Source organism: Lottia gigantea (assembly GCF_000327385.1).
Source record: "Lottia gigantea unplaced genomic scaffold LOTGIsca_45, whole genome shotgun sequence".
NCBI classification, from domain to species: domain Eukaryota; kingdom Metazoa; phylum Mollusca; class Gastropoda; family Lottiidae; genus Lottia; species Lottia gigantea.
The window spans coordinates 124240-148713 of record NW_008709577.1 but is presented as its reverse complement, the minus strand read 5'-3'; the positions used below and the strand labels follow the sequence as shown (position 1 = coordinate 148713).

General features: G+C 32.6%; 4 protein-coding genes across 4 annotated transcripts; 3 read left to right on the top strand and 1 right to left on the bottom strand.

Annotated features, from left to right (window-relative positions):
* Window positions 1–528: 528 nt before the first annotated feature.
* Window positions 529–843, bottom strand: LOTGIDRAFT_124045 (hypothetical protein; the record flags this gene model as incomplete). Its single annotated transcript, XM_009060889.1, has 1 exon — window positions 529–843. A coding segment is annotated over one exon (315 nt), but the record flags the coding sequence as incomplete, so codon positions are not given.
* A 7595-nt stretch (window positions 844–8438) lies between these two features.
* LOTGIDRAFT_164356 (hypothetical protein) lies at window positions 8439–10044 on the top strand (the record flags this gene model as incomplete). The annotated part of the gene is made up of 2 exons (XM_009060888.1): window positions 8439–8894; window positions 9508–10044. The coding sequence occupies 2 exons, from the start codon at window positions 8439–8441 to the stop codon at window positions 10042–10044; spliced, it is 993 nt and encodes a 330-aa protein (XP_009059136.1).
* Window positions 10045–10260: 216 nt separating this feature from the next.
* Window positions 10261–11696, top strand: LOTGIDRAFT_164355 (hypothetical protein; the record flags this gene model as incomplete). The annotated part of the gene is made up of 2 exons (XM_009060887.1): window positions 10261–10959; window positions 11490–11696. 2 exons carry the CDS (start codon window positions 10261–10263, stop codon window positions 11694–11696), a joined length of 906 nt encoding a protein of 301 aa, XP_009059135.1.
* A 6391-nt stretch (window positions 11697–18087) lies between these two features.
* On the top strand, window positions 18088–24046 carry LOTGIDRAFT_123828 (hypothetical protein; the record flags this gene model as incomplete). The annotated part of the gene is made up of 15 exons (XM_009060886.1): window positions 18088–18226; window positions 18476–18545; window positions 18819–18962; window positions 19862–20105; window positions 20547–20642; window positions 20775–20867; window positions 21057–21182; window positions 21349–21482; window positions 21677–21725; window positions 21932–22044; window positions 22378–22450; window positions 22813–22932; window positions 23144–23240; window positions 23553–23637; window positions 23953–24046. Coding segments are annotated over 15 exons (1677 nt in total), but the record flags the coding sequence as incomplete, so codon positions are not given.
* Window positions 24047–24474: the final 428 nt, after the last annotated feature.

The window sequence follows — 24474 nt, the reverse complement described above, 5'->3', positions numbered from 1 at the left end:
TTTGTTATATTTTAATGTTTAATTCAGCTAGGTTCCCTTATACTCAGTTTTACTGTATTTTTCACTAAAGGGAGATAATCATGTTGAAATTCACCTTTAGATAAGTGGGCCAAGCATGGGTCGTATTCATTTCCATTTTATTATATGTTCACAATATGCTACAAGTCATTAGCTTTCATGTGATATGCATTTTAATAGGGTAGGGCTTGGGTTCGTATTTTTAATATATTATTTTAACTCATAAGAGTACCAGGCAAGTCGGTATATGGGGCACTCAAAATGTATTCACAGAAACACTAAGACTCCAGAACACAGAAGTCTGAAGGAACAGGTTCCCTATGTAAGTAGAGAGGCTTACATAGTAAGAGGAGATTAGGGAGATTTTGAATGAAAGATACTAGGTGTTAGTATCCTTATCTACTGTACCGATACCCGTTTCCGCTCGGCGGGTACTCAATTTTGTTGAATAAAGTATATTTTGTTGTCAAGTGTGAATTATATATGTCTCTTTGTCCTATATCTTGGTGTCTAACAAAATACATTGAGGTATAATGTAGAATATATTAAAGTACATATATTGAGGTATAATGTAGAATATATTAAAGTACATATATTGAGGTATAATGTAGAATATATTGAGGTATAATGTAGAATATATTGAAGTATATTGTACAATATATTGAGGTATAATGTAGAATATATTGAGGTATAATGTAGAATATATTTAAATATATTGTAGAATATATTGAAGTAGATATATTGAGGTATGATGTAAAATATATTGAGGTATAATGTAGAATATATTGAGGTATAATGTACAATATATTGAGGTAGATATATTGAGGTATGATGTAAAATATATTGAGGTATGATGTAAAATATATTAAAGTAGATATATTGAGGTATAATGTAGAATATATTGAGGTATAATGTACAATATATTTAAGTATATTGTACAATATATTGAGGTATAATGTAGAATATATTGAGGTATAATGTAGAATATATTTAAATATATTGTAGAATATATTGAAGTAGATATATTGAGGTATGATGTAAAATATATTGAGGTGTAATGTAGAATATATTGAGGTATAATGTACAATATATTGAGGTAGATATATTGAGGTATGATGTAAAATATATTGAGGTGTAATGTAGAATATATTGAGGTTTAATATACAAATATTGAGGTAGATATATTGAGGTATGATGTACAATACATTGAGGTATAATGTACAATATATCTAAGTATATTGTAGAATATATTGAAGTAGATATATTGAGGGATGATGTAAAATATATTGATGTGTAATGTAGAATATATTGAGGTATAATGTACAATATATTGAGGTAGATATATTGAGGTATGATGTACAATACATTGAGGTATAATGTACAATATATCCAAGTATATTGTAGAATATATTGAAGTAGATATATTGAGGGATCATGTAAAATATATTGATGTGTAATGTAGAATATATTGAGGTAGATATATTGAGCTATGATGTAAAATATATTGAGGTATAATGTACAATATATTGAGGTATAATGGACAATATATTGAGGTATAATGTACAATATATTGAGGTATAATGTACAATATATTGAGGTAAATTATATTGATGTATGATATAAAATATATAGTGATATGTAATATTATGATATGATGTAATTATTGGAGTCAAAATAAACATGGTTCGTGGTATGATTTCAAATATTTGGTGGTATGATAATATATCATGGTAAGATGTGAAATAATGTTGCATCAGAATATAAAGAAATGTGATATGTGTCACAAAACAAAACATGCTGCACTAACCTGTGTTCTTGTCTGTGTAAATATTGGATTGCAGATGAAATCCAGAAGGACAGCACAGGTTTCTTTGGTTTTCTGAATTGTAATTAGGTTCCAGACCTACAAGAGGCCTACGGCGACATCTACGACCCAGTTTACCACAATTTATTCTTTCTAGATTAAACAGGAAACTGTCTCGAAAAGAAATTTTGGTAAAGCCTTTCCTTTCAAATGTTGTTGAAACATGTGATTTCTCGGCACTGTGGAAACTGGTGGTGGACACAAATTCCGATTTCTTGTCTTGTGAAATTTTCATAAAGACAGGCGATTTGCCTTCATTTTGCTGATTATAAATAGAATTATACAACCGTGGCACAATATTCAGTTTCCTATTAGCAGGAATACTATCTTTCTGGAAAGAAGAACATGTGTTACCTTGTCCCAAGGAAGTATCGCATTCAGCTTCTCGAACATTGCTTCCTGGCATTCTACCATTGGTAAATTCATCAAAGGGACAATCAGATTGGATTAGTTCAGTGAAATCAGCATATGAACAGGGAGCAAAGTTATCTGCACTATCACAAAGATTATTTCTAGCATTAAGGCGTTCTAATTGTTCAATTGTGGAAAAACTATTGGATGCGTCACTTCCAAAGCAATCCAAGTTATACCAACTTTGAGTCAGATTGTTTTCATCAATATTGTAGTCACTTCCAAAGCTTTGGTGCGCTTTATCTAACTCATACTTTTCCAGAAAACTTGTACTATTAGATATCAAACGTGAGAATCTAGGATTGATCTGAAAATCAGGGCAACTTAAAGATAGTCGACGACTTTTGGTTTTTAAAGAAGACACGTCATAATGTTCTGTACTATCATGATTTGAGGCATCATCTGAACTGTAAGATATGTTCCCTACACTTCCAAAACTTCCGCTACAAGAATTTGATGACCCTTTACCAGACTCGATGCTTGTGTTACTCACAAATGATCTGATTATATTGGACTTATCGAAAACTAGCTCACACTTTTCACTCAAATTGTCTTCACCACCAAAAGTTTTACCCCTTGAAATATGAAATTTACATATACATTCCCCCATATTCTCACGACTTGATACAAGACCGGAATCAAAACTTTGTTGACTTTCACAAATTAAATTATAAGGTGTGTTGAAAATTCCAGTGGAGTTCTTCTTGCTTTTAGTGCAGTCGTCATCACAATGAATATAATCTTTAAGAATACATGGCCGAATTCCAGTAATAGTTTGTCTTATTTTCGATGGTTTGTTCGCATTTTTTACGTCCTGCATTGAATGAGAGTTCACTGTGTTTGCTCTGGGATCAAGCTTCGATTGGTTGAATTCATCTGTGCTGCAATTTTTGATAACCTGTACTGGGTTTTGATTCATTTCAAAATATTTCAGTAGCTCATCGTCGGTCTCATAAGCACATGAGACAGTTGGAGGTCGTGTGGTGTCATTCAAATATTCTCGTATACTGATTTCCCTTCTTTTAAGACAACGTTGAAATTGATTTTCTAGAGCTTCTTCGCGCTTTCTACAGCGTTGTGGTGACTCACAATCGATTGCTCTTGTGTTATTTTCAGTTTCCACATAACAACCGCACACGCAATACTCTGTGTCTTTTAGTTCGCAAAATCTTATGTTATCTACATTATTGTCTTCAGAAAGTGTACAGTGACGCACTACTTTGTGTACACCACAATCACTGAGTGCAAAGAATTCACCATCACTATCAATGATACTACCAGCTACGATAACATCTTCATCTTCATAAATCATCTTCATCATCATCACCATCTTGCACGGAATGAGCTTTGGATAAAGCAGAATTTTGCTCAAGATTTAATAATTCCCATTCATGAATCGGTAACATAAATGTTATACCTTTTGTAAAGTCCTGCACCTCTGAAAATATACCAAACCAATAATTAGTTTTGTTGAACATCCGAAAAAAACGTCATGCGAAGTGATAGCGAAACTTTCAGAGTTCCTAACCAAAATGGATTTGGAATTCAATAAACTTATTGGGCTTAGACTCACGAGCTACACAGGAACAATCTGATTAAAATACAACTAAAGATAAAAGTGCTACGTAATAAATCATTCATGTGTGTATTATGATATATAGATTAATGTATGATGTATAATAATGCCAAATCTCTTTTGGCGTTTTCGTCTTTAGTTGGTTTGAGGTTTAAATATTTGATGGTGTAATCCGACCAAAATGCTTGGTATGATACCGATTATGAATAAAAGAATAAAATCTGGACAGATGTGAATACTGAAGATTTATACCATCATAATATGTGTTTGTTTTTATTTAATGAAACTCGTTGTGGTGGGTTAGTTTACCAATACAGTTGTTATTGTAATCAATATACCACACAGACAATATTTACACATTTCTAAACCGTTATATAAACTGTTCTACAACTTTCTCTACTGAAGGTATGGTTAAAGTAAAGAGACTGTACCATGCGTCTCTAATTTTCAGATAAACGTACTTGTTAAAAAAAATTAACTTTTTTAAAATTGTTTTCATCTGAAAGGGACACCATTTAAAATGATGTACATCATTCTGTGTTCTAACAAACGAGCATTTGAGAATACTATTTTTTTTAAGAATATTGGCTCTCTCTTTAATTTGAATTAGCATCTTCTCCCCCTCCTCCCTCCCAAACATTTTCTCACTAAATCCTTTTAATCTCCTTTTGGAAATATTTCAGAAGAAAGTAAATTGACAAGGAAATGGTCGATGAAGAATTCAGATGTAATTTATTTAGATGAGATATTGGACAGGTGAGAGTTAAATTCCTGTTAAACATACCACCATACCTATACACCTGTTTTATTTATGTTACACTGGACTCAGTGGACATAAAACATTTCAATACTTTTAATCATTAATTTATCCTTTTCCTCTGAGGGAGGGGGGGGGGAGTTGGGTCGGGTGGTGTTGGCTGCTCCAATATCCAATAGTTGAAAATAATTGCTAACATCTTAGTGCTTGTAATTGATTGAATTTGTGAATTTAAAAACGTTTTTGTTTTTCGAGTGGTAAGGCCTAGCTATCAAGTCATATTTTCAAATATTTTTTAAGAATATTACTAACCTGTGCAATTTCAAATTGCGTGTAATAGAATATATAGAATTCGGATTGACCTTCGATATCAACTCAACTCAAATAAGACTCGTTGTAATCGAAAAGATTAACCAAAAATACAAGACAAATATCATCAAATTTTATATACTACATATAGTAACCTCAATATTGCAGTTCGATCTGTATATACATTATACTGCGTTAGATATTTGAGATCTATATTTATCAAACATTGGCTAAAACAAAGGTGTATTTTCATTTCGAAGTATTTTTGCCGATGATAGCGTTACAGTATCCGGAACTAAAAAGATAGTGGACCACAGTCATATACGCCCTTCAAGGCATGGGGATGGTAAAAACAAAACATCCATTTTAAGTTTCATCAAAATCGGTTGAAAACTAAGAGAGTAATAGCATATTCAAGATTTTGGGGTAAAGGCAATAACTCTGCTTCTAACGGTCGAAAATAGCTCAAATTCGAACTTGATCTTCGTTTTATGAATATGTATACACATACCGAATTTCATTTGATTCCATCAAAAAATCTAGTTTTTAGAGCGTTTATAAGCAAATGTTGACGGACGGACCGACAGGCGGACGGACCGACGGACAGGGGAGATAGAGAGATGTGGGCGTACAAAAACGATCCTATATGAAAAAAAGCAAGAAGATACAAAAAATTACCTGTATTGTTTTTACGGCTGTTTCCTACTCCCATTTTAGATTTGGTTTACAAATCTGTATAGGAAGACGATCGACTAATCTTTGTCATCTGAAGAAAAAAATGATTTACTTTATATCCACAGTTTTGGCTTACAACCAAGATCAGTTTGATACAAATGTATCCCAATATCTGCAGCAAACGTGCACATCACTTTTACAACACAGGCTGAATCACAAAATTTCAGTTTATAACAAAGTAATTTCTGGAGACAATTGATTTTCTCGTTCTAAACATAATGTTATTGTTATTCTATATAAAAAAAACATCTGTGTCGCTATTAATGTTTGTTATATATTTGCAATAGGTAAAACATTATTATTATCAAGCTATATAATAATTTTCCAATGAATTGACACAAAAGCTGGCACCTTTGAAAATCACTTGCTGACTAAGAATAATAATCCGAAATATCCTTTTCGAATTGTATCAAAAGCTAATGTAGAGGCTGATTTAATTCATTGTATTGCTTGAAAAGGAAACATATTCTTCATTTAGAACAAAACATCAATGAGATGAGAACCATTTGACCAGGTAGCGACAGGTAAATGAAATGACCACTTTATAAATAGCAGGTAATCTGGGATTGTTAACAAACATCTAACATTGTTACCTGAACGTTGAACCGACCAGTAATCACTTATAATTAACAGGGAATCTGATCCCGAATTCACTCACTAAGAGAAGAAAAGAAGGTATTCTTAAAAGCAATATACTTTCGGAAATATAATCAATGAGATAAAATCTGGTCAGATCCATTTATTCCATTGATGTGTGTTCTTCCTTGGCTCAAATGATTTGAAGTGATTCTTTAAGCTCATATAAGGAAGGAATTTTTTTGATTCCACTGTTAAAAATGTAAAATTGTTGAGTCCCTAAACACTATTTTCAAACAGATTTCAGAATATAATATAGAAATAGACCTTGAATACTGTCTCGGGTGTAGATTAGTTAGGAAAATGGATGAATAGTAATAAAAAAAGATACTAAATTTGTGCCCACCTTTATACAGATTACCTGTTAATCTGAGTTGATTTAAACACAGACAAAAATCTTTTAAGAGTTTTTGCTAAACCAATCTTCTACGTGATAATATAACACCTCAAGTTGTGTGTCAACTAAACAAGACGATAAATCCTCAAGTTTGTTGAATTCTGTTAGTTTTGTTTGAGTGATTCAATAATCAGGTAAATATAGAAAATTAAACTGTTCAATACCCTTATAAAACTGAGAAAATCTTCTCTATAACCTGAAACCTGTTTCTTTTTTTTTTCCCAGTAGTTTAATTTACCTATACTTAGAAACATCTTTAAAGGGGCTGTAACGCGGTTTTCTAAAAAAAAATTATGTGTATCGGGGACAGCTATTGGAAGCTACTATATTGATGTATATGCAGTACCCCTCTAGTGACGTCATAATTAGACATTTCTCCAGAGACTAATCTAATCAATAATTTTAGAAATTAGTAACTCTTAAATTTGTGCATGTACTATTTTCTTGAAATAATTCGGAGAGCATGGAAACACCATCAGTGAAACTAAAAGACTGTATATTACACCTGGATAGTGGAAAATCTGACAATTTGGAGGAATTAGTAAAACTCCAATCATACCATTGGGAAGTCATTCAACAATCCGCAAAATCAAGATCAAGTAAAACAAATTTCAACCAATCTAAATATTTTGATGTTATTGCCTCATTGCCAGTGGAATATAACTCTCAAAATGGATATCACAAAAACTGTTATAAAAATTTCACGGCAATTTCAGACAAATCTGTAGATTCAGGTGTATCCACCCAAACATTGTTACGTTCAACCACAGACAGAGCTGAATCAAGTGGGAGTACAGGAGTGTTTGAAAAAAACTGCATCTTTTGTAATTCTAAACGAAAGAAGAAAGGTGATAAATTTGAGTATGTGGGAGCATGTCAAACCAGAGATGCTGAAATACTAATAAAGAGGTCAGCAAATATCCTGAAGGACAATAAATTACTTACCAAAATTTCATCCATTGATTTTGTTGCAAAAGAAGTCCATTACCACCATTCATATCGAACTAATTATGTGAAAGCAGCAAGACGTATTGAAGACAGAGACAGTAATACTGACGAAAAGAAGCGTGAAAGTGAATCACTGATAGCTATATATAAATATGTAAATGATTTCATTATAAAAAAGAAAAGATCTGAATTACTAACGTCCGTATATTCCCAATACTTAACATTTTGCGAGGAATGTGGCGAAATACCAGTCAGTAGTGCTCAATATTTGATGAAAATTCTTTTAAAGAAATTTGACAAACAATTAAAATCACACTCTGATGCAGGCAAGAAACAGGGGGCTATATTGTACAATGCCGAAATATATCACCAGAAGCAGTTAGGAAAGCTTACGATTTTTGTGCAACGTCTGAAAATATTATTGTGAAAGCGGCATTGGTTCTTCGAAAGCTCCTGAAAAGTATAGAGAAATCAGAATTACTGGACGATTCGACAAGAGAGACATTGCAGAAAGGGGAGGCAAACCCCCCAGAATTAGTCAATATAAATTCTTCCGTACACTTTTTGGAGGACCTATCTACGATAACCATTCACTAAAACTATCAGAAGGGCAGGGTCATCAAGCCAAGACGCTTTGTTCATTGTTTCAAATGGAACTATAAATCCAGCTAAACATATAAGTCTTGGTGGTGCTATCAAGTCCCTGACAGGGAGTAAGAAGCTGCTTACACTACTAAACAGATTCGGACACTGCTCCAATTATAATTTCATAGAAGAATTGGAAACTATGGTTGGTGAAAAAATCCAGAATCAGAACACTTGTTTACCTGCTGATTGCAAGAAAAATGTACCTTTCGGTGTTGCTTTTGACAATTTTGATGAATTGTGCGAGACGCTATTAGGATCAAATACATTGCATGATACTATGGGTATTATGTATCAGGCTGAGAGTATCTCTTCTGAGTGCATGAATGTACCTGCATCAACAATTGGGAAAGGCTCAAACAGTAGGAAAAGAAAACTGGATGTCACTGTATTTAACCTGCAGCCTTACAGGAAAAAACCAAGAATGACTATTTTTGAATACCAATGTAGAGATGTATGGAAATCCATGGATACCAAAAGGCGTAAAGGACATCTGGATTTCACATGGATGGTTTGCTATGGTCTTATTACAACAAATATTCCTATGTGGGTTGGTTTCAATTCTCAATTCTACGTAGACGAGTTGCAGAAACAAAGGGTAATGTACATGAAGAATAACTCAGCTTGATGTAATTCAACATACACTAAAAATTACTCAACAATGTGCAGAAGAGATTGGACAGAGCTATGGCATAGTAAGCTATGACCTGAATGCTGCAAAACCGGCCATGCAAATCCAGGCTACAGAAACGCCACTATATGACAATATTTTCATCATGCCCGGATTGTTCCATATTTAAATGGCTATGTTTAAGGCTATTGGCAAAGTTATTGATGGCTCAGGAGGTCCTGCTATGCTCACAGAATCTTTAGTACTATCATCAGGTTCTTTGAATGGCTTTTTATGTGGTACACATTTTAATAGATGTAAAAGACTTCATCCGCTTTTAGCAGTATCCCTAGAAACTTTGTTTTTTCAAAAGTGTTTGGATCAATACCCACAGGCTGAGGATTTTCGAGACTTTAAAGCAAGCATTGATGGAATGACCGGATCAGATATTGTGGCCAAATGTGAATGTTCTAGTGTTTTTAATTTGGCAATGGCATTCTTTAATCAGTTCAAAACAGATACTTTGGCTGGCTAACATGTGGCTACTTCTCAATTTTGGATAATGTATGTAACTTTCATACAAAATTTCCATTTGTTGGAGAGAGCCATTCGAACAAATGATGTGGAACTTTATTCTTTCGCTCTAACTCCAATTATTGATCTCTTTTTTGCCACAAACCATGTCAATTACGCAAGATGGTTAACAAAATTTCAATTAGATTTATTGAACATTGACAACACTCATCCAGGCTTATCTGATTTACTCAACTCTGGCTTATTTACAGTAAGAAGAACAGATCATAGTTTCAGCAGAATTCCCGTGGATCTAACTTTGGAACAGTCAATCAATGCTAATGCCGCTTCACGTCAAACTGGATTGTCTCATATGACAAACAACTTTGGAGCTCGACAAAGATGGATGGTAACCAGGCCCTTAAGGGCTTTAATGGTCAGTTCTATTTTACAGATGGCTGGAATGTCTAATCCCGAGAATGCTTCAAATGAACTAAAACCTACTCGAATAATGCGTGATCACGAGGATTATTCTAAAATTGTTAAACAAATAAAAAATTCTTGTGATCCTTTTATCTTACCAGAAGATACAGATGACTCTCTTATTAACATTAGTACTGGTTGAAAAGTGTGAAATTAGAAATAAAAAAACAACCTGTTAACAATAACAGAGAGAGGAGCAGAATTGCATAAGCAATTCATCGAAGATTGTATTGCTGATCCAAACAGATTTGAGAAACCTATTAAAAGACAGAAACTTCTTACTTTCAGTGATGGCTCCATCAGGAATACCAAAAGCACAAGTAACTAGGTAGCTAGTCTGAAATGCACTCGGGATTTGATGGGGCAATTGTTATTGATTGCTGTCAATAGAAAATTAGATTTGGAATACGTATTGACATATCCACTGACTCCAGTACCATTATCCATGTGCAACTATGATGGGACACTAGCAAAAACCGACAAATCTACACTCTTCAGAGAATTAGAGAAAATGGTTAATGGTGAAACTCTAACTACTCCTTCTCTTGACGCATATGTGATTGACGGTAATTTCTTGTTGCATCTTTTACCCAATAAAATATCGCCTACATACGGAGGTCTGGCCTCTACCATCTTGATAATGGCTACATCAACCACTTCAAAAAGAGTTGATCTCCTCTTTGACACCTATAAAGAACCATCAATAAAAGATTGTGAGAGGCAAAGAAGAGGGGCTGAAGAACAGGAATTTGTAATTACTGGTCCAGATCAACTTCGTCCTCGTAATTTGAGTGATGCACTTAAATCTACATCATTTAAAAAGAATCTTCCAAGCTTTTTGATTGAGGAATGGAAGAAGTTACACTATAGTACCATCATTAAAGATTGCCATCTATATGTCGGTCATCTTAACCAATGTCATCATTTTTTCGTTGAAAACCACGAAGTCCGTCATGAGTGCATTGCTACAATGGAGTCAAATCATGAGGAAGCAGATACAATGATATGTTTTCATGCCAAGGTTATTGATGAAACGGAACACCCAGGACACATTGTGGTACGTGCATCAGACACTGACATAGCCGTTATTTTGATTCACCATTCCCACAAAATTGCAGCCACTGTTTGGATGGACGTTGGAACTTGCTCGAGAAATAGTCGTCGATATATAAATATAACGCAAATCGCCACTACCCTAGGTACTTCTATGTGTGCGGCTTTACCAGATTTTCATGTCTTTACTGGGTCTGATTTCACTTCAGCCTTTGTCAGAAAAGGAAAAGTCAGACCACTTACTCTTTTGAAAAATGATAAAAAGGCTCAACACTCATTTTCTCTTTTAACCAAAGAATGTCCTATTTCTGAAAGTGTCATTTCAGAATTAGAAATGTTCTTAAGTAAGATTTACGGTGCAAAAAAATCTGAAACATCTTTGAACAGCTACAGGTATAAAATGCTTCAAAGGGGGTTTTCTCCGAAAAGAGAGGATAAACCATTTGCAAAAATCAAAGGAATAAATGCCAGTGACATTCCACCATGCCAATTTGAGTGGTCACCCCATATCAGGCGTGTAGGATTTGTTACTAGGATGTGGCTGATACTGCTTTTATTACATGTGAACTTTCTGCAGCAGATGGTTGGTATCTAAAAGACAGTCATTACCATATAAATTGGTTTGATGGTTGTCAGATGCCCGAAAGACTTATCCCAGACGATATGGATGAAACTGTGGAATCAGATGATGAATTAATATTAGCAGCAGGATCTAGTGATGAAAGTAATGCCGATGAATAACTCTGGTGTTGTGAATGAAGTAAAAACATGAACATTTGCACTGTTTTATCAATCCAAAGAATGGATCTTCATATTTATTTTCTCTATGGTTTTTGTATAATAATTGTTAGTTTTACTTTTGGAAACTTTCATGTAACTAACTGATAGAACCATATATTTAAGGTTCCTAAATCACTTTCAGAATGAAAATTCAAAATTCAAAATCCAAAAGTGATATAGGAAGCCAAAATTTGGCTCTTAACAGATGAGAAACTAAAAAAAATGTAGAGGACTATCTCCATTAAACAGCGATGATGTGATCATATTTTAATGTTAAAGAGTTATTATCTCTTAGAGTGAACATGAAATTGAAATTCTTAAACTTGGTCAATACGAGTATATTAGTATTATCAGTGTGGACTTACCTGTGTCATAACTTTACAACAGAATCTCTCTATAATCTTATATATCCATTAAAGTATATTAGTGTATAGTTATGACACCGGGTAAATCCACTGCTGAATCTATAGTCCAAGTGGACAAGTTTGACAATTGTAATTTTCTGTTCATTCATCCACCTGTTTGAACTTTGACCTGTTCTTAAGCACCTTTTGCACCGACCAAACTGTTCTTACGAATGTGTTTTGACGACTGGGCTGATACTTTGGCAATGGAATTTTTCTTGGGCTCAAAAGTTTGATTAAAACGCTAATTAGCCCTAATTAAAGGTGTTCTTAAGCACCACCTGAAGTGTTCTTATGATGTAGTTTTATAATCAGCACACTTCATAGTTACTTTTTATGAAAAAAACATCGATGGACTCGATATTTTGATTAAACGTGTTTTTGGGGAATCTTTGAGGAGCTGTGCCTAGGTAACGCACCAAGCGGGGACCTTAAGAATTCTTGATTTTGAAGTCCTGTAGTAATGTCTTCACAATGGAGGTATCAAACCTTTTGGGCTCAACTTTATGATTAAACTCCACCTAGCTCCCGGTCTATAATGTTATATTATGTCAATTGCTTGTCTGACACGTGCATTTTTTCAATTTATACTATTTTCACTTCCAAAATCGCGTTAGATGTATTCTTCAGCTTTCCATATTAAAATTTTTCAGGTGAAAGCCCCCCTAACCTACCACCATGACTCTGCAAAGGGACGCCGGGGCCTCTGTAATATGTCAATTATGATCTGCGCAGAAAACCTCGATCATCCCAAATTCTACCTGATAAATTTACAGAGTAAAACGTGCTATAACTTAATGCTTTATTCAGAACAGAAAAGGGGATGTAACATTATTAACCAATTCACCATGTCCATAATCTCAGTCAAATTATTAGACTGCCCTTAAACTGTAGAACACAAAATGTATAGCAAATATAAATAATGTGCAACAACTACTGTTTGATTACACTTTCCTTTCCCTCTTTTCAAAATTGACCAAAAAGTGTTCCAGTTTAGAGTTCTAGTTTCAGTGGTAGAGCTATCGAAATTCCAATTCATCTTTATGTTTTCGCAGTACTTTTTGACTTCATTTAACACTTTTAAATCATTAAGTACCAAATTGAGCATGTGCTGTGCGCACTTTTCTCTTTTCTTAGAGTTAAACAGTTCCGTCTTAGTGATCTCAAGTTCTTGTAAAATGTCATTATATTTCTGTTTTAATGTATCTAATTCACAATAGTATGTATGATCACTGATATTTGTGGTTGACTCACTGGCTATGGAGTTACTTGGTATAAAAGGTAATGCAGGTGGTGTTGTGGAATGCTGGTTTCTGACCTGTAAATAATTGATCATACATTTAAATAGCTAGTGCAGATTCATCCATTCTCTGCTACATGTTCCTTAATAAGCAACGTTACTTCTCTACCAATTAGATTCCTTCAAACAAATTATTGCGGGAAAATGTTTGAATAACGCAAAATTTTAGTAACCAATATGCTTTCTGATAATTGAGTCTCAAAGTTCACGGTTGAGTTTTTAGTCATAAAGTGTCAATTTTCAAACAGCTATTATATAGTTTTCAGACTACCAATGAAAAGAATATCTTCTATAATCTTTAAAACAGGATATCATATTTGAAATGGCATGCGAATCAATGATTCGCAAATTATGTCCCCTTCAATTTCGCCATTACCGGAAAAATCCCACCTGAAAACATTGCTTAAGATGGACGGAAGTGTTAGAATGCTCTGAAATCTGAATATTAAGTATACGTGATGGATTATCGAAAAGGTGGTTGGTGCGAAACTGCAACATTTCCGTATAATATAATGGAGGCCGCTATTTGCAATCACAATCCTTTTACGACAAATGTTCCTGATTGGATAAACTTAACAGTGACTAGGTTTGCCAAGGGAGGTTTTAAGTCTCTAATGACGAGAATATGGTATTGTACAAGCAACGGTTAGATGTGAATAATCTTCCATTGCTTAAGGAACATGCTACATGACATAAACTTATTTTATTTGAAGAGAATAAGTACACCACGTCACAAATAGCAATAAATACAAAAAAAAAATAAAAAGCGGTTTTTGATTTTGTTCAAATCAGTAATGACTTCTTTACCTTAGTTACTCTATAATCAGAGATAACAGTCTTGTTTCTAGCTTTTGTCAATATATCAAAACACTTCCGTACTATTAATGTCAATCTGCTGCAAGAAAATGGAAATCTTGACTACTGTTAACAATACCAATGACCAGAAAAGACCCTTTTTCGTTCATTTCATACTGTGAGGCTAAAAAAAGATTAAACCTGACATTTGTACTAATTGTTCTGTCAATGTCTGCGTATGGAAGGTTATTTCATGTCTTACACAAAGTCTAGGTTTTGAGAATTTTAATAAGATGGTATAAAAACATCCAGATGACTACCTAACCTGTCTATTTGATTTTCTTATAAAAATGGATGGAACAACATTTTTTTTTAACAGTCTTAAAGTTTTATGCCTTGAGAGACAAAAGTCATCTTTGTGAAAATGCTTTGAGCATAATACGTGGAATTTTGAAGGTTTCCATAGTTCTTTGGTAACTGGATCAAATCTACCCACTGCTAGCAACCATTTCATTTGTAGAGATTCATCGGCTGGAAATCTACAAATAGAAAAATGTAGCTAAGAAGCGCGATCAAAATATAGTGCTGCACATCTGTGATGCTAATAGCAGTATTCAACACGAAAGATGCACAATTTTAGTTAGGCTGCCGATATCAATGGGGAACATAGAGTTATATATAACTCTATGGTGGGGAACGAAATGGCCAAGATTCCAAGAAGGGACGACATGACCACTGGACGAATTGACCAACCAATTGCCGAAATTTTCCGCAAGCAGCGACATATCCAAAAATAAATATTATAAATTCTTATCGTTACCGGTGAAAGGTAATTACCGAACCCGACTTGAATCTTTGAACACATCCTTCTGCGCTGCAGGATTTTACCATTTTGTAAAAACTAAAAATAAGTTTCCCCTACCGGAAACCTTGTCGGTACTCCAAGACATGCGCAGTAAATACCCTGATTGTATTAGTCCGAAATACCGAACAAAATTAATAAATTTGGCGTTGCAAAGAGGCATAACATGTATAAAAAAGAATGGAAGTCAATAGCTTTGATAATGAAAAATGAATATAGACAAATAATGAATAATACTTCATTGATTCTGAGATTGAGTGTGGTTAAAAATCAAGTCTAGTGGGCCTTTTTGACCATAACCAATGTGGTGCGATATCAGTTTAGGACATTTTGACAGCAGGATCTACTTCCCATGTAAACAAACTGGGATATCGAGAAATGTCAAAAATTAATTCTAGTAGAGATTGCACAACTTTCATATTTTGGTGTTTATCGATGTATAATTGAGGTATGGAGCAGTATGGTTACACAACCAAATAACATATATTTTGGCAAGCCTATTGAAAAAACTTTTAAAATCTTGTCACTTAATTGTCGCCTACCAACTCAAGCCAGTCTGCAGTCACTCAGCAGGGAAGTAATTGGGCTAGAAAGTGAAATTTGAACAAGAATCATGGCTCAATGTTGCAAAACCAGAGAAAGGTTTGAACTGGATGTGGCAAATGTAATATCACTTACTGAAAAATTTGGATGGAAGTTTAAAGGTAAATGTCTAATAATTAGAGTACAAAATCCTTCTGCATGCATTTAAATGCATTAAGAAATCAGAATGTGATTTATTGTCTTCAGTCAAGGATGACCAATGGTGTCAACTGTACACATGCAGAAGAAACACTTAAACAGTAATAAACAACATTAGTCCACACTTTGTAACTCTTATTAGCCTCTGAATCTGAAATATCTGTACCGGTACCCTATAGATAAAACAAAATATTATATTTATTGAACAAGATTGTCTTGCATCAGAAAAATGAAAGGAATCATTTTGAAATCAGACTGAACCTGTGTCTGAATGTCCAGATCTTGATATTGTGACTTTCAAGATAATGCACAGTCAGGTTAGATAAATAATTTCAACCTTTCTTTATAGATTTTCATGTTGAAGGATTAATTGTAACGTTTGGTTGGTGTGGTAAATATCCAGCTGAGTTTTCTCTCTGTGCAACAGATGAATATCCAGGTTGGTATATAATTGTATTGAACATTTAGTTTAGGAAAATTTATGGAGGTACTGGTTATTCTGCATCCAAACTTTAATGATATGAACATGAACAGGTAGAAAAAATGAGCATTTTATGATGCTGTAGCATAAACCCATGGTCAGGGGTGGCATGTGATTGGTAGCTCAGGAATTGATGACACATTCAGTGTGTATTGATATGTCAGATACTTGATATCTGCATAAGAAAATGTTAATATTGCCCTGGAACGGTAAAGATTCTGCTATACTTATTTGTTTAATTTAAGAGGGCATTGTAATAGATCTGTTTAATAGAGTAACAAAATAGACTCCTATATCCATATCTATCAAGAAAGTTTAGATAACTATCTATACATAGGCTACATACATGCAATATGAAGTCAATTCAATGATTAAGCTTATAAAAATTATGAATTGCTATTGCTGAGGATTCCTAACCTTCTTATTAATTGTATTGTTACTATATTCATTAAGTTTTTATCTTTTATCAGAAAATTCGTTGCTCAGTTATATCGAAGAAAATAAGACAGAAGTAGTAAATAGATCAGTGCCAGTTATTTTACAAAAATTACACACAGGTCAGTAAACAAATCTGTGTTTAAAACGGAGGTCTAAGATAGTCAATACATCACTAAATGATTAATATATGATACAGGTACCTAAATATCACTCATATAATTTATAATCTTATTATTTTAACCAGGATTTTTATATGCTCAAAAGTATATGTGAAAAATTTTTCGATTATCAGGTTTGAATTATTATTCTTGATTTGGCCAAACATCATCAAACTTGAGTTATAAAAACATTAGATTTACTGATCAATTCTGATGTAAGTTTGCATGTTTATCTTGTAGAATTATGGATGAATTTGAAATTTTCGCATTATATGTATTATTATATGTAATAAAGATATTTAATGGAAATTTTATTTGAAATTTAAGATATACTGTGTAAAGAAAGAGGACCAGAAATGGATTTATTATGTAAACCAACAGTAAATAGGTTATTAAGTAAAGAATCAGACCAGTCTGAATATAAAGATTGTGTATCTGGATTTGATACAGATGAATATGATGATTATTTTGATGAAAATCAGGTATGGTATAAGTATATCAAACAAACAACATTAAAGCCTTTTAAACTGTACTGGGCTTACTTGGTGTAATTGAATGTAATTTGAGGTATCATAATATGAGCCTAGACAGGAGTTTGAAAAAAATAGATGGTGCCAAGTTGCTACTTATGTTTTGATTTCTTAATAATGATAAGAAATATTTTCAGTTTTCTGAGACAGATAATTGTGATATAAATAGTTTGATAGTGTCTGATATAGAACAAGTTGAATTATTATATGGAGATAAATCAGTCACACACAGGTCAGCATTTTTATATTTCATATAATCTTATATGTACATATTATGACTAAATTACATTGTACTTTCACTTTCTGTTTGATAACTTTGATTGGTAAGGTGTCAAATCAAAAAGAAAAGATAGTTTGATTTGGGTCATAGAAATTTGAACATATGCACATATTAATAATTTGAATTGGAATTTGAGGCAGCAACTTTTTATTAATTAAATCCCAATTTCATATATATTACAACATGGTGAATGACTCAATCTGTCCATATATTTTAGATACGGTCCTGATCATTTGTTGATATCCGATTATTTCAGTCTGAAAAAGTAGTCAAGAGCACATAATAACCTCAAAGGAGACATTAAGTTGCTGTAGACTTAAGCACTTCATCGGTTCTTGCTATTTTTTCAGGTTATTAGATCCTATCCATGAAATAGATATAGAGTTAAATATACCAGTGTCATTTCTTGAAGAAGATGTAACAAGTGCCTGGAAAATATCTCGTGATGAACCAATAGTAGTTAGATTACACCTGTCATCACATGATTATTTAGATTATGCAGGTAAAAACAGTATAGATCTCATGTCTATAATCAGATTTTGATATCAATTTAAATAGTCCAGGAATATTATGCTAGAAAACTTAACTAAGATCAAATTCAGATTTTAAGAATTACTATAAACTGATTGATTCTTGACCTGGCTAACATTATTATGGTCTGGCATTGCCTTTTACATTTTTCACATCTATCTATCTTTGGTTTTATGTATGCTTTTCTGAACTTCATTACTCAGATTATGTGTCTCTTCAGTGCCACCAAAGATTGAAGTATATCAACTATCAAAAAAAGATAAATTTAGTATCGGTATACAGATGGCTAAGTAAGTTATAATTGAAATCATTTTAGATTTATAACTGCTTGTATGTACTTGGCATTCTAGATTAAGTATATCATTGATAAATCCATAAAGTGTAAAAGGTGAACTTCATCAAGTATTTAGATTTTAAATATCAAAATCCTCTGCATTATTTTCTAACAGTTGGTATGGCCAATACATCCAATTCAGCAATACTTTAAGATGCTTATTCTAACTGCATGAAATATTAATATAATACCAGTGAAATTAAGTTGAAAATGAATATTTGATCTGTAGAATTCTGGAGGTGTTTATATTAGAACAATGGAAGAAGATCAGTAATAAAACATTAGATAATGCTATATCAAGATCAGTCAGTGTACCAACAGAATTGTGTAATATACTTAAAGATGATTCAGCATTACCAGATACATCTTCTTTGTAAGTGATTTATTATTTTGCCCGTCTGTAGTCAAGTATGATTTTCTACATAAGTTTATTTTCCTAATGTTTCTCCTTGTGTGTTAATCGTGACTGGTTTCATTGATTAATAAAAAGTTCCTCATTTCATCAACTACAGGTAGAAATACGCCAGCAGAAAGTTGTGAGGAGTACCAAAAGCTTTTTTTCAGTCACTCTGAAAATTAGAAAGAAAAAAGCAACTATATTTTACAAGGATAACAACTTATCCTTTGCCAAACCTTTTGGCATTGATCTTTCCCAGATAATCTGTATGCATTTAAAACTGGATTGATTGGAATTATGAGTGAAGATGACTTATTCAAGGTCATATATAATTCGTTCATCATGGTTCTTAAGTGAATACATTAAACTTATACATGTATATATCTTTGATTCATCAGTTTATGTGAACAAATAGTTGATATTATTTGTAGAGATATAAAAGATCCAGTATATGATGTTGATGATTCAGCTATTTGTCAAATTGTTGATATGGGATTTTCAGTAGAATTAGCACGTAATTCATTGATTATTACTCGTGGTAATGTTCAGGAGGCTTTGAATTTCCTTGTTACTAGTCCAGAGAGGTAGGGTTTCTTCCTGTATGGAATATTTTTCTTTAAAAATTGTATTTCGGCAGCTGCATTTCACAGAGACAGAGATTGAATCTGGAAACCTCAGAATCAGTCTTTGCTGTTGTTGTGCTTTTAGATGTTTTCTTTATTTTGAAATCGAAAAATGAGAATAAATTAGTCAGTTTGTATTTCACATTTACCCAATTGCAGACCGAACTGCCTTACACCATGCTTTTAGACTTACATGATTATTAGGGGGTTATAATCACTTCATTTCAATTGTAGTTGTGTTGATATGAATAGTAAAACTACTGCAGGGCCTTCACAGAAACCTCCTCCTCCATCCCGTCAAAATTCACAACCAAATTGTTTTAAAATGTATAATAAAAAATTAGCAAAAAGGCAAAAATCTATGGTTACATCAGCTACAACACCTAATTTAGCATCAAATGCTCCTTTGGAAGATCTAACTTTGCTGCCATCATCAACAATCAAGGGCCTTAACTCTAAAAATATACCTAGCTTGGAGAATGGATTTCTTGTGCAGGTGAGATATTAGCATATTATTGCTTATCATGACACTAGTTTCTCTTTGTCAGGAATGCATTCATAGGCTATGACATCAAAATGTGTCCATTCATTCAAGATGGAAGAAACATGATCCTTTGCTGTGTAGATTGAATCAGAAATGATATTGTCAGACTAACTTAGTAATTTTTTTTTTTTGCTAGATTTCTTTTAGATGAAATTTGGTAGGCTGATTATCTAATGAGATATCTATACTGTTTGGCTGAGTTTTAATACAGGTTACCTACCCTGGAATCAACCAATGTTCAGTATTCTCGCTTAGTTTACTTTTAGTTCCAATAATTACCCAACAGTCATGATGCTTGAATTTGAAATAGAAATTATGTTGACACTGGATAAGCTCATTTCAACAAAGTTTGCCTTCAAAAATCCAAGCCTCAAGCCATTCCTTTCATTGCAGGTATTTCGTTATGCAAGACAAAGAATTCCAACATTGAATGAGTACTGTATTATCTGTGATGAACCCCATGTTTTTCAAAATGGTGCCATGTTAAAGGTATAGTGACATTCCTGTAACCATTTTTTATATGACATTAACCAATTGCTGAAATACTACAAAAGATCACTATACACGTTTGCATGTATGACCTCATTCCCATAATATACAGATATGATGTTGTTATTTTAGCCTGCGGTATGTTCAAGAGAATTATGTGTATTTTCCTACCAAACTTTACATGTAATGGGTGATGCTGCAGCTGATATAGCAACAGGAGCTGAAGTGAGTTTTACTACCCTCATTTACTAAGGGTTAAATAGGAGGAGGGGCGTGGGGGCTACTACAATGACTACAATTTCAGTAAGCGAAATTAAATTGTTAATGATGTTATCCAGATTAGGTTAATAAAACATTGATATGCCGCAGGTCATTTATAAGCAAGTGTTGGTTAATTTTCTATGTTTATTTTAGGTTGTTGATTTATTAGTTACCATGTCAAAGGCTGCCTGTAAAAGTAACCGTAGAACCATAATATTTGATCCTTATCCTACAATAGTTCATCCAATGAAAACTACAGAACTTGCTCTTAGTCCTAAGGTATAAGGTCCAGTATTTCTGTTAATTTCTTGCATTTGAAGGAACTGGTTTCAAATGACTGCCTAGCCATATTTTAAAGTTACAAAATAAACAGTATTGTTTGATACACTTTGATTACAGAACAAAAAATTACAGTAAAGTATGATTTAATTTTTTTGGGTTTCAGAATAAAGATTACAGTAAAATTGAGGAGATAATGAATATGATACCAGATATGAATTCTATGAGTATGTTTACTAGCCTGGAATTAAAAACCAATTTAGATGTCCGAAATATTTTAGCTTATCCTTTATTACAATGGTAGGTAATTTAGTTTGTGTCTGTCTTTTAAAACTACTGTGTAATGGTAGCCTGCTATAATTGAGAAAGAGGCTCCTCTTAGATCCAAACATCTGTCAGATCAAGATCAAAAGTGATCTAGAATGTCATAAAAACATTTATTTATTACATATTGTTATTTACCCATATTGCCATGTTTATTATTTTTTTTGAAGGATAATATCTAGTAATAGATCACATATTGTAAAACTTTCACCTAATAAGGTAATTATATCATTTGAATAATAAATCTGTACATCTATTTTAATTTATCTTTCAAACACTGAAGAAACTATACTTTATTTACAATTATATAATGAATCTTAATCTAATTTTAGAATCTAAAGAACCCATTTTCAAATGTTCCAAGTGAATATCAAAAGAAAGTATTATTTAACTACATGATGTATTGTAAGTGTTGACTATTACAGATTATTTCCTCTATGGCAACACCACATCAGTTTTTATTGAGAAGTAGTCCCCCTGCCAAAGAAGCCAAATTTTGTGATTTAAGAAAACAATATGGTAGTACATTTGCTTTCCAGTAAGTATATGGTTACAATAGATAATCAATATAAAATGTTTTTACCCTCTATTTTAAACATATTTTAATTGTTTAGATGATTTATATGTGACTAAAGGTACTTGTGTTTATATACCCAGTTAGATATCTTCTCTTTAAATCGTGAGGAATTTGATGGAGGAGAGTTTTGAAAAGATTGTGACAAAGTTTAGTGTGGTCAGGCATATTGATGAGATTTATTTTTAAGTGAGGCCAAGTCTGAGATATTCTAATATATTTTTGAGATGGCAGCTAAAAATATTTCCCATTATGAATAACAATTTCTCTTATTGTGTGGTAACTTGTGTTTTTCAGCGGTTCAGGTTTAGAGAATTGGCACTCTATTATTAGAGAAGGGTTGGTTGTAGCTTCTGGTACTAGTAAACAGGTTATTGTTATTATTTATCTATTTTAGTACCAGCTAATTATTAAATAATAGGATGAGTGAGTGAGTAGTGAAGAATTCTCGTTGCAATTTGGCACAATTAGATTGAACATGATTTAAAGAAGTCTGTTGTAAGATAAATGATGTCAAGTGTATAAAAATCATATTACAAAACATCTAAAAACACACTTTAATAAGATTGTTATTTGATGTTATCTCAGTTAAATAATGACCATGTCAGGTTTCTTTGTCATGAACATTTTGACATCAAAGTTTTGGCTGTCTTTTATATGGTTTTATTAAAATGTACAAGGCAATGTACACTAGGAAGCTAATCATAATAATTTGTTTTTTTTATATTTTAGGTTAATGGTTCAGCATATGGTAAGGGTATTTACCTTAGTCCTTCCTCATCTATATCATTTGGTTATTCTAGAATGGGTTATGGAGTTCATCGAACTCAAAAAGGAAAAACGGTAGAAAAAGTAAGAATTTTCAAATGGTGAAACATTTCTACTAAATTTATAATGCACGAAAATCAGTTGTAGAGAAGGGATAATTTCTCTTCAACATGAAGAGAAAGTTGTATGACATTTAATGACATGCACAAATGGCTAACCTATACTGGATGTCCGATTGGGGATATTGAACTTCCATCATTTGTGCTGCCCAATTGGTCATGACCGGCAGATAGAGCCAAATCAGCAGCCCTGCTATACGATTTATAATGTATTTCAGAAATCAACAAGATTTTTAAACAGTAATATTATTAATTGTATTGCTATATGTGAAGGTAAGTTCAGTTCTTTTTAAACTAACAGTTTATTGTGCAACTAAAGGCACTCTTTCTTTTTATTCCTGTCCACATAAGATGATATTAGGATAATGCTGTTATAAACTTTGTGATAATTATATTTTAAATGGATTATTTTGTAGTTATCCCTGTCCACATAGGTAATGATAATTTTTGGGTTATTCTTTTGTTGAAATTTTGGTAATGATGATTAAATAAGGGATCATGTAGTGATGTTTTTGTTTCTTCATGCCTTTCCCCATAGGCTATGTTCTATTTCCAATTTAATGATAGTGGTAATTTATTTTGTAGTGATAACATCACCTGAATTAAAGAAAAATAATGATATCTGGGTAGCAGCTAACAGTGACCATGTTTGTACCAGATTCTTTTTCGTGTGAGTTCTTGTATACCTAAATTTTCACTGGAGTAATCTTTCTCCAAACTGAACCATAGGATGAATTCAATCACAAATTATGTGTAACAGGACACTCTGTCTGGGCTGCCATGACTTTTTGTCAACGATATATTAAAACACATGTTGTCTGACAAAATGGCTCATTTTACTTGATTAATCATTTTATTGTCACATTTTTTCCATAGATATTTTTAGTGAGGACCATAATTATTTCATTTTACTTTTCTATATCATAAAGCTATTACAATTATAGTAAATAATAAAATATATTTATATAATGTTGTGTTTTTATAGATATGAAGATGGTCAAGTTGGAGATAGTAATATAAATACACAGGTTACTAAATATAGAAATGAAATAGATAAAGCTATGTCTGATTTACCTTAAAGTTCTATAAAGTGTAAGACAACCTTGGGCTTTTATTTAACACCATGTTTCCAATCCCTACATGAGATTTTTAAAAAAAAGGAAGAATTTTTTTTAGGAAGAATGATTATTCTAAACACCTCAAATGTTGAATCAGATCAATATTGAAATATTGGATAGAAAAGACTATTTAAAAAAAATAAAAAACAGTTAATGTCAGTAAGTTATTACCATTTAGTTACACTATTACTTCTCATATTTTGATGTTTATTGAGATGAAGAATATCATTTCTCCCTACCAAGTCTTGATCTGTTTTATATTATACAAATTTGTCCCACATTTTGGTTGAAGAATCATCCATATAATTAGTGTAAAAATCTAGAAGCTATAAATGCCCCAGGATGTCATATATGAATCTCTTTATCTGTTCTTTCACTGGTTTTAGTAT